At 34.8% G+C, this 10868-nt stretch overlaps 1 protein-coding gene across 2 annotated transcripts; it reads right to left on the reverse strand.

Annotated features, from left to right (window-relative positions):
• Positions 1 to 1288: 1288 nt before the first annotated feature.
• On the reverse strand, positions 1289 to 8447 carry LOC109006658 (alpha-1,3-mannosyl-glycoprotein 2-beta-N-acetylglucosaminyltransferase-like). Of its 2 annotated transcripts, XM_018986014.2 has the most exons (19): positions 8174 to 8447; positions 7849 to 7899; positions 7665 to 7752; positions 7039 to 7101; positions 5623 to 5657; positions 5462 to 5538; positions 5312 to 5357; positions 5112 to 5174; positions 4751 to 4817; positions 4621 to 4689; positions 4440 to 4509; positions 4270 to 4331; positions 4013 to 4103; positions 3823 to 3916; positions 3148 to 3210; positions 3009 to 3047; positions 2758 to 2928; positions 1919 to 2046; positions 1289 to 1721 (listed from the first exon to the last, which is right to left on the reverse strand). In XM_018986014.2, exons 1-18 carry the CDS (start codon positions 8240 to 8242, stop codon positions 1930 to 1932), a joined length of 1335 nt encoding a protein of 444 aa, XP_018841559.1. In that variant the 5' UTR covers positions 8243 to 8447; the 3' UTR covers positions 1289 to 1721; positions 1919 to 1929. The 2 variants fall into 2 exon arrangements, with proteins under 2 accessions (XP_018841559.1, XP_018841560.1); XM_018986015.2 differs by lacking the exon at positions 7849 to 7899.
• Between the last annotated feature and the right edge of the window lie 2421 nt (positions 8448 to 10868).

The raw sequence follows: 10868 nt of genomic DNA on the forward strand, positions 1-10868 counted from the left end.
ATCCTAAACATATATTTTTAAAAATGTTTAATTTGAATTTTTTTTTTTTTTTGCTCCTTCATTTAAAAATTAAGTGATTTTCACTTGCTCTAAGAACACGTGTCAATTTTTTAAAGAGAAATACTTTAGCTACAAATGAATTACACAAAAATAATCCTACAAACTAATGTGACTTCACGTGATTCGTAAGATTGTAAAGTTACTTTTATTGTAAAATAAATCTAACGGATCACATGAAACCACGTCAGTTTGTGCGATTGCTTTTGTATAATCTCTTTGTGGCTATAGCAATTCTTTTTTACATAGGCTAGGGGGGAAACTTTGTTCATCAAGTATTATAGGTCACTCCAATAAGATGCACCTTACTTGTTGCCACCATGACCTATCATACTTTGTTAAAATATAATTGAAATAATTAAATTTATCTATTTATATCAAAGCTAAATTCTAACTTTAAACTTTCACTCTACATTTCACTCAAACTTATTAGAGAGAATTTGCACAGTCCTCTCATTGCACTTCCAACAAAAACCCTCTAAGGTGGTCCTCTCATTGGCCAATATAACAATCTATTAACTAAGAAAATATGGGATCGAGACCACACCGTTGGTCGCAATTTTTCTTCCCTTGGATTTATTTTTACCTTACTTTAGATTTTGCAATATGATTTAGATATTTGGCATAACTACATGGGTCCTCAGCCCAAACCTTTTATTCTTCTGTTTGCTAGTGATTTCTTAACCATATTGGGTCTGCTTTTGGTGATTTATAGACCCAGAAACCATCCATTTATTCTATTTTATAGTCAATCGATTCAGTGTCGAGTAGTGATTAAGATGATTTTATATTATCTTTAAGTCGATTTTATGAATTTGAGATCATATTATGTGTTAAAGCCATGCTGGTCCTAGTAGATTTTTATTTTATTTTCCTGTTGATTTCAATAGTGTTCCACCAAAAGACAGCCCGACATATGCCATAAAAGCCTCTCGGCGATGAAGTAACATGCAGGGCGAAGGTGGCTGCCATGTCCGGTGAACTGAAAGTAGAAAGAAAAGAATATGGTCATCTCCTTGCTTTGTCAATCTACTCGACACCACCGGCAATGTTCCAGAGCCAATAAAACAAAAGGGCAACATTTAAAAGCATTAAGGTATAACCAAATCATAACAACCCTTAATTCCATTACCTCGTACAAAGAGATTTTGTTGGGTTATCCTCTTTCAAGCCTCACCCTTCCTACTATATTGGCTTGCATCCTTTACTGAATCTATCATGCTGAGATCCATTTGCAGTATCAAAAGAATAATTTGAGATCTGCCAAATAGTAACTCTTACACAAGACACATCAAATATTAGAGTTACACACTCTTCCAGTGGCTATTCTTCCAAGAAAACAAAAGCAGTAATAAAAACTGAAGAGTTAACAAAATCCATGGGCCCATAGCATCAACTTGCCAATATTAGGACCATCTGTATATGTTTACACTAGGGAGAATACCACCTTGACGAGCACAGAAGTTTGGTGTATGCTACATTAAGTTGAGTGTGACAATTACAGATATAGCTGTTAGAAACTCAGCCTGTGAACTCGGGGCCAGAACCTTTAGCGTAAATGATATTGATTATCTAATTGTATGTGTGGCCCGTCTGCTTCGAAATCAATCCTTTTGCCTGAACCTCAGAGCTTGCCAGTGTAAACCATACTTCCCTCATAAACTCTGTTCATTAAAATATGAGAAATTATTCATGCAAATAATCAATCAGAACTTTCTGTTCTTCTGCTCTAAAATGAAATCGAAGCAAATTTACTCATCATTACCTTCCATTCCACTCTATTTTGTTAAAAAGTTATAAGTAACAAAGTTGATGGTAGTCCATTACAAACAATAGTATACAGCATGGTCATTACACGAACCTGTTTTTGCATCAAGCATCTTCAATCCCAAGCTGTTTAAGGGAATCTGGACCAATGAGGAATACACGCCTTGAGGTTTGGTATCGGAAAACAACTATTCCTTTATATGCAGCCCTTGGTACACCATCCTGGAAAATTCGGAAAAGCAAGAACAGTTTTTTTTACATGAAAATGCTGGATGAAACGGTTTCAAACAAAGATATTACAAGCACATTCACATTAACAAGAGGACGCCTGATCATTGAATAATTCAGACTTGTAGCTGTTAACGTGCTATAATACAAGTATCACATTTGTATGTCTCCATGTGTACCAAGGTTCAACACCTCATGGGGTGCAAACAATCATTTGGGGCTACACCCTCTGGTGAAAAGACAGCGATTTAACCAATTCCGCGTAGGAAAACTTCCGAGGGTGCAGTGCACGGGACCGGGGTTTACTCTACAAGGGTGGGTCCGAAGGGCCCTGCCTTGGAGAGGTTCCCCGACAAAAAAAAAAAATTCTCTGTGCGTATCATTATTTTGTGAACTTGTCAACCTGAGTTTTTTTCCCCTTATATTATATGTGATGTAAGGTTCTAGTTTCACAACATTGCAAATTCTGTGACCAGGTGATATTATGTGCTCAATTATATAATAATGATCATGAACAATTATTTATCCAGCCAGATAACCGAGCCATTTCCTACTGTAATAACTGAAAGCTCTACTACTTGCATGAGTGTTGTAGAAACATGAGTTATCCAAATATCACCCACCACATTCATATAAAACAAAACATTTTATTACTAGTAATAGTGCAAATGAAAGGTAAGGTACACAATAACAGTGAGGAACGACCTTCCACTCTTCAAAAATTCCAAATTGGCGGGCGATGCGTTCAAACTCGAACTGGTCTTTGTATTCTATTCGTACATCACCATCTATATTATATGCCTTCAGAACAACATCAGTTCCTTGAATCGGTTTAGCTTTTTTCACAGTGTCAGCAAAATGTTTCGTGAACTTGTCCTGAAGGTTGAAATAAATTTTTTGAACATGAGTGTAATGAAGGACACAGCCACTTCAAAAAGAACTAAGATGTTTTTTACCTCCATCAGGTAGCTCAAATCCATTGACTTCCAATCAATCTTTTGGAAAGAAAAGGCAGAAGCAAAGGTCAAATTGAAGACGTAAAGACATGCACTGAATCAAACAAGGCATCATAGTCAGAGAGAAATTGACACTTACCTGGACATCATTCATCTTAATTGGCTCAAGATATTGTTTAAAGAACTGCCCCAAACTAGAACCCTGAAAGAAATCACGTAAAGACTTCACAAATCCACAGTTATAAAAGATGGATGCATGCACTCAGAAGTTGAATCACTAAGTGAAGTCATCAATATTCATTGGTGAACCAACGAAAGCTTCATAACATTTAGCATCAACCATAAAGTGGCACTTTGAAATTCTGAAAATAGGTCACTTTCAAACAAAGCTTCCAAATCAGCAAACAAATGCAATAGTATATAGGACATAAAATACTTGTTGGCAGTGGTTGATAGAATAGGAGCTTGCATATGGCTACCTTTTTCTAATGGTGCAAACAAGTATTGCATATGGCGGCTACCTGGCATTACGGTTTCCAATCAATTTGTAAAAATAATTTGTTTTCCTCTTGGGGGAAACACAAACATATGCTTCATTTCTCCGTACCATTGGTGTTGCAAGGAAAATGTTTTTAACATTGGAAGATTTGGTGGCATAACTACCTAGTTTCAAGAATTTCAATGCATAAATATGCATGCAAAAATATCACTAAATGTTTGCCAAGTAAATAAATCAATCTATGCTTGCATAAGAAGTACACCTGAGGTTAAAGGATGACAAAAACCAAAATAACATGTAAATCATTATACTTACATGCTCCCCAAAATTATATGTTCTGCAAATTTCTGGACGAATAAATTGTCGACCTTTGCGATTCTCTTTCAACCTCAACCAGTCATCCCAGTAAGTAAGGTTTTGTTAAAGAAGATGTTAAAAAGTGATGGATCAATATGAATGGATAGTCAAATCCAAGCATAAAAATATACTAAACCAACAAGGATATGCCTTCGGCCATTTTGGAGATAGCTCATCCCAAGTAGATCTGGCTAGCATCCAGCCAAGTCCAGGAAAGAAATCAGAACGATAGAGTGCATCTACAGAGACATCAGATGTTAGATCAGGGAGGGAAAGGTACAGAAATTTTTTTTTTTATAAGGGAAGGTACAGAAAAATTCTGGTTCATATAATCATCCAAATCTTTGAAAAATCATATAATGCACGAATGATACTAAAGGGGGAGAAATTCTGAAAAGAACTCACATGGATCATGCACAAACTGTTTTTGTCCGTTGTCATTCCATGAGGAAACAGCCATTATGGACCTACCACGTTTTGATATAAAAAACAAAAATCAAAGCTACGGAATTTGGAACTATAACTCCTAATTAATATTCTACACATGAGAGGTTGAGTTCACCCAGAATGCATACTTATCCTTTTCAAGTAGAGCTGCTGTAGCCTCAAAGTAATCAAAAAAGTCGGGGGCAATTTCCATATCATCTGTATCCAGGTACATTTCTTTATCAGTATATACTTTTTTTGCAAACAAAGAGGTGATAGAATTAAAAAAGAAAAAACTAAGTATGATTAAAAGCAAGACAATCAATTGACCTTCAAGTATGATTACTCGATTGAATTTATGCTTGAAGAACAATTCATCCAATGCCCATTTGTAATGACCTGGAAAAGCAAGTATATAAGCAGTGAAGTTTTCATGAGTTATAAACGAAGGAATACTTACTAGCAATTTTGTAGTATGCAATCAACTCTCCAGGCCTTTCAGTTTGCACTGGTTTATAATCCAAGTGCTACAATAAAGATGAGTCAGTGTTCAAGAATATAACTGATGATTGAACATTCTACTCACTCTGTAATGAGAGCATTTTAAATAAATCCAACTCTTTATATGACATAAAAGCCCATGTCAAACTCATTTACAAGCACCCAAGAAATTATTGAAATAGATAGTATGATTCAAAACATCTGCATGTTAAACAGTTGCAGGAAATGCTTCCTGTCCACATGAACTCCAACTTGGACCAGCACAAACAAGTTCACCTTATTTTACCTCATAAAAATGCAACATCAACATCATACATTACCTGCATATATGTTAGCTGATCATAACTCAAAGCCTTACTTTTAACATCTGGATTTGATCCGTCCTGGGAAAAAGTGAAAACCATCGTGTTGAGCTGTTTAGTCTTGTCTAAATCATAGCTAGAGTAAGATTTATGCAGTAACTATTCCCATAAGACAAACCTAAATTTGTGTCAAAGCAAAAAGAATGGTACAAATGTACCTGGGATACAAAAAGAGGATACTTCGAAGCAACAGAACTTTGATATCTGGGAAAAGGAGAATTAAGCCAGAGGGTCAGCTGGAGATGTGTAAAATTATGTTTAGAAAAAATGCAAGAACCTGGAACACATGCTGTAAGTGTGAAACATACTTTAAGACGGACTTAATTGTCCTCTCCAGATAATCAGCACGATTGCACGCCATAATCACAACAGCTGCCACTGGCACCTAATAAGTTTGGCAAAACAACTTGTTAGAAGGATTATAAGTGATAACTTGAGAAAAAGAAACAAAGTTATGAGGCACCCTAACCTGTACTTTGTCAGTCAATCTCTGTAGGCCTTTCCCTGAAAAATTAACAAAGAGAGTATGCTAAGTCTTGGATCATGTCAAATGGGTGCTTACATATTATCATAATGACATAAAAAAGAAATGTGTTAGATTGCAGCAGCAAATTTAATCAATCATTTTGGAGAAAAATACAAGTACCAGATGACCAATCAAAAAGAAAAGTGCTAAGATCAATTGACCGTAGATCAGCAAAGGCAATAAATGTGTACAATCCATACAAGATAGACAAGTATAGAGAGTTACCCGGCATCTTTCAAGGATGAAAAACACCAAACCAAGCCTATCTCTCTCCCATCATAACACAATGGAAGCAATCTTAAATGACACAATAAAACATGTTTTATTGCATCGAAAATTTTCGCCACAACTACTGGTTATTGCATTGAATTATGCTTCGCCGCATATAAAATAAATGTAGTTGGAACTTATTTGCGGCGATTTTCATCGACGGGAAAAATGATTATTGCGGCGATTTTTTAGAACGCTGGAAATAATAAGCAGGTTTTTACGGCGATTTTGATGTATTAGCGACGAAATAAAACACTGCAAATACTCTTTCGCAGCGCTATTAATCTGAAGTCCCAAAGACATTTGCGGCATTTTTTTAGAATAATTGCAGCGAAAAAAATCGCCGCAAATAAAAACTATTGGCGACGATATTTTGGATTCGCTGGCTAAAATTTTAAATGAGTCAACAATTGCGACAAGTCTTCGTCGCAGCATAAATCGCTGCAAATGATTATATGCAGCGATTTTCTGGGTTATTTGCGGCGAATTTAAGCGCCGCAAAAGGCCGTTTTTCTTGTAGTGACATGAAAGCAACCTTTCAAGATTATCTTCCACACTCCTTCCCTGTTCTGCAGATATCCAGCTATAATTCTATTACTAAAAATTTTCAATAATGGGCTTTTCCCCGGTGTATGGTTCAAATGAGAAGGGAAATCTTGTTGCACCAGTCGCTGGTCTCTGAAGCCCTTGTAATTCCAAATGAGCTATTTTACTTTATAATATATTGCCAGCAATTAAAGCTTCAGCTAAACCTGAGAAATTTTGGAAAATATAAACATCTAAACAATGTTACTAATTGGGTTCGATATGTCCAGGAAGGATTTGCTTGGTTACATATTCTTTTGAAAAAAACAAACATAGAACCTGAAGATCAATACATGCTTGCTATACAGCATCTTCAAATTGTTTAAAAAATAAAAAGAGCCCCTTGGTGATAGGCTTCATTATACCACTTGCTCGATCAAATATCCAATGAGACGAAATTTTCCAAACAGAAATGGTTATCAGATGTTATGCATAGCAAATGAAATATTATGAGATAAAACGAGGGTAAAAAGAGAGTTTATTACAGCATTGATAAAGACATACTTTCAAGTTCTTCAACAAGGGCCTTCAGTTGTCCACACTCTAGTTCTCGACGTTTACTTTCTTCTGAAATAGTAGCAGTCTTACAAGAGTAAGTAACATACTTATAAAAAAAAGAGTAAGTAACAATAATTCTTTCACTTTTAAGCCACCAGTTAAAGAGAGAAAGGAATTGAAGTAAAGGAACATACTCTTTCCTGGACTTCAACCTAGGAAAGAAGCTTCTTCATTTTTAGAAAAAGTAACAACGTTGAGGATTAGACCATACTTCTCCAGAAAGAAACTAACAACAGTTATCATTTGTCATTACTAGAAAACTTGGGAACTCATTCGATGATTTAGACAACCGATTGCATATATCAAATTTTCCATTGATATGTCAAGCTATTATGCAAAATCGACCCCGACAATCATAGCAACACAACAGCACAAATTACAACTTGGGAACTCATCCAATGATCTAGACTTACTAATTACTCGATCAAGCTTTGTAAAAATTTAACCATGCAATTTAAGTTTTCTTTTTTTTTCTAAATCTTGGTAATTCACACTTCAGCCATCAAATTACTTTACTTACAGCTACCTCTGTCGATTACTAGAAGAGACTGAACCAAATCAACCCAACCCACCTTCAAGGACCACAATTCGACCTTGTTGCATGCTTATTTGATCAATTAGCAATCGCATTTGACTCGTACAATGGCTCTCTGATTCAACCTGTCCAAAATAAATAAAGTGAAAGAAATGCCCAAAAAATAACCTGTAAGAATCACACAATACACAGTTTGAAATGAAACACGGTTAGACACGCACCGCGGCCGCAAGGCGGTCGGCATATTCCGATTGCATACCGAACAGCCGCATCTACGCGACGCACGGGAAAAAAACAGCAACAACAACAAAACCATGTGACTTACTAGAAAATTATTACTTAACGTAAACTTTCCGAAATCGAAATTTTGCATCCAATAAAAATAATCTAAAAAAAAATAGTTCACCAACAACCTTCCTATTCAGCGTTCAGCAAATCCGTTTGATCAACAAAGAAAAATTAGTGATAACAAAGCGACAAAGCGATGGACTATGGGCGTGAGATTTCGTCTAAATTGGGAATGCGTCTTTGAAATTAAAAGGGTACCTGGATGTAGATGAAGACCAAGGCAGCAAGGAGGAGGAGGAACCGATAATCGCAGACCACGTTTGCCATTCTCGATTACAAAATGATACGTGCGCTGCGTATAGCTGAGGGTTTTGGATCTAAAGGACGAATTCAAATTTCTTGTCCGGATTTTAGAATCTATGATTATAATATTTTATAATCGTCCCCAAAAATTGATAAGAATAATAATTATAAATAATATAAGATCTATCGTAAATATCTGTCTCTCATTTTAAATCACAATTCGGACAAACAGAATTTAAGAAAGTTTGAAAGCTAATTTCCAGTTCCATGGTTTCGTTACCGTTTAGTTTACTCCGAGTCAACAGACATGACCTGCTAACGTGCGCCAGTCTTTTGACTTAAATATATGACGTAATATATCAAAATATTGTTATTTGAGTTTCATGTTGTAATGTTTTAAGTGTGCAATAAATCTTATCTAGGCATTTGCTATTGTGAATTGAGTAGTGTTATATGTTGTAAAAATTATATTCATCATTTTTACATCACATATTATACATAATTTTTTATTTTTTATATTTTTGTTCTCTTACTAAATATGTAGTATATGAATAGTAGATAGAATAACTCAATTAGTTTATAAAGAATAAAATAAAATAAAATTTTAAAATAATTTTCAAAAAAATAAAAATAAGTATGGTATATGATGTGTGGAGATGATGAATAGCAAAGCGTTCTTATAATTTTATTTAAAATTTTATCTATAAGATTTATTTTATCAATTTTTTTAAATTCAATTTTTAAATTTTAAATTTTAAATTTTTCAACATATCAATAATTAATATATAGAAAAATAATTTTTTTTTATAAATTTTTCTTTTAAGTCTTGTCAATTACTATATGCTCGAATGTGGGTCATTAAAGTTCACCCCTATCCTTTTTGTTTACCATTCTAAAACTACACTTTCTTGATTCATCTTATTCTAGTAAAGTACTTTTAATTTTTTTAAAATAAAAAACGTGCTTTGGATGATGAAAATTAACATAACGTGTTTAATAAATAAATCAAGTTGGATTAGACTAAATACGACACGTTCAAACGATTTTAACCTATTTTATAGAAATCGGTTGAGATGTTCCAAATATTTCATCTAACCTAATTAACAAAGAAAAAAAATCTATTCATCATCAAATTTCTCATTATCCTCTCATTATCTCATTATATAATATTAAATGATTGGAAACTATTTATTATATTTCATTTATGAACCTATCATTTAATGTCACATCATGAAATTATGAGAAGATGATGAGTAGCATTATTCTCATAATTTACAGTTATAAATTACTATAACTCATAAGCATTAAGTTATATGAATTACGAATTAAAAAAAAAGTTATATGAATTACACATCCATAGTTATACTATAACAAGATAAATTTATAGTTTTTCTATAGGTAGTCAGCGTGTATAACCATCGTGCAGTCAGCTTTTATTTATTTATTTTTTTTTAAAAGTAAAACAAAGGAAATAAGAAAATAAACATATTCGAACCTCTCATGGACAGTTTCACAAAGCTTCTCGCAGACGGCTTCACAGAGCTTCCTTCTCGCCGAACAGGACTTCTCGCAAACAAACTGTTATAGTTCTGATAGAATAATAGTGTAATTGATAAGGATGTAAAGATTAATGTTAATAAACAGAGAATTAGTGAAAAAAAATGATGTATGAGAATCACGGCAATTTCATAAACTTGGATTTTCGAGGAATCCAAAACCTCCCAAGAAGAGAGATCACTAATATTCAAGATTCTCCAATGATAATTTCCTTCCCCCTTCTTGCCCACATAATCTACATGATCCTAACAAACTTAACATAAAATGACTAAAAAGACCCTTACAACAGCCTGGTGTTAAACATAGCGTTTTAATTGAAAGCAGTAACAAAAACTACACCGTTTAAAACCATCACTTTGCCTACTAAATCAAATGACGCCGTAGCCTTCCCCTTACAAACCGCACCGTTTCTTAACTCTAAAATCTCCCTTTCAGCTTTCGCAGACTTCATTTTGCCCTAACCTTCTCTCTCTTCGTCTTTAACCTCAGAGCCAAGATCCTTCCTTTCTCTTCTGTCATGCCTCGATCCCTTTCCTTGAGCACCCTAACAATCTCCTCCTCTTACAAGTCCTTGACCACAAGGTGTGGGTACATGGTCCTAAGCCTCCACAAGCTCTCACAGATGTTGTCCTTCATGAGAACCCCAACTCATTTGACCAAAACTTCAGTCACAACACAGTGGTCTTGCTGCTTTATGCGGCGTTCCAAGATCATCTCTGGCTCAGGTATGACTTCTCCTAACTCATTTGTGGGTGGTAAAATAGTAATGGGTTGAATACTCTCACCGATCTTCTTCTTTAAGTAGGAGACATGAAAACCTGGATGGATCTTAGACGTGGGTGGAAGATCCAGTCGATAGGCCACATATCCTGGCTGTTGGACCACCTTGAATGGTCCATAGAAACGGGGAGCCAACTTCAAGTTATGGTGCACGAGCACTAACTTATGTCTGTACAACTAAAGTCGTAGGTAAACCTAGTCTCCTTCATTAAACTCTCTTTCTGTTCTCTTCCTGTCTGCATACATTTTCATTCGATTTTGAGCTGCCTTGAGATTGTTTGTCAAAAGCTCACAAATTTGGCTTTTTTTTCTC

The sequence above is a fragment of the Juglans regia genome, chromosome 16 (assembly GCF_001411555.2).
Source record: "Juglans regia cultivar Chandler chromosome 16, Walnut 2.0, whole genome shotgun sequence".
Lineage (NCBI taxonomy): Eukaryota > Viridiplantae > Streptophyta > Magnoliopsida > Fagales > Juglandaceae > Juglans > Juglans regia.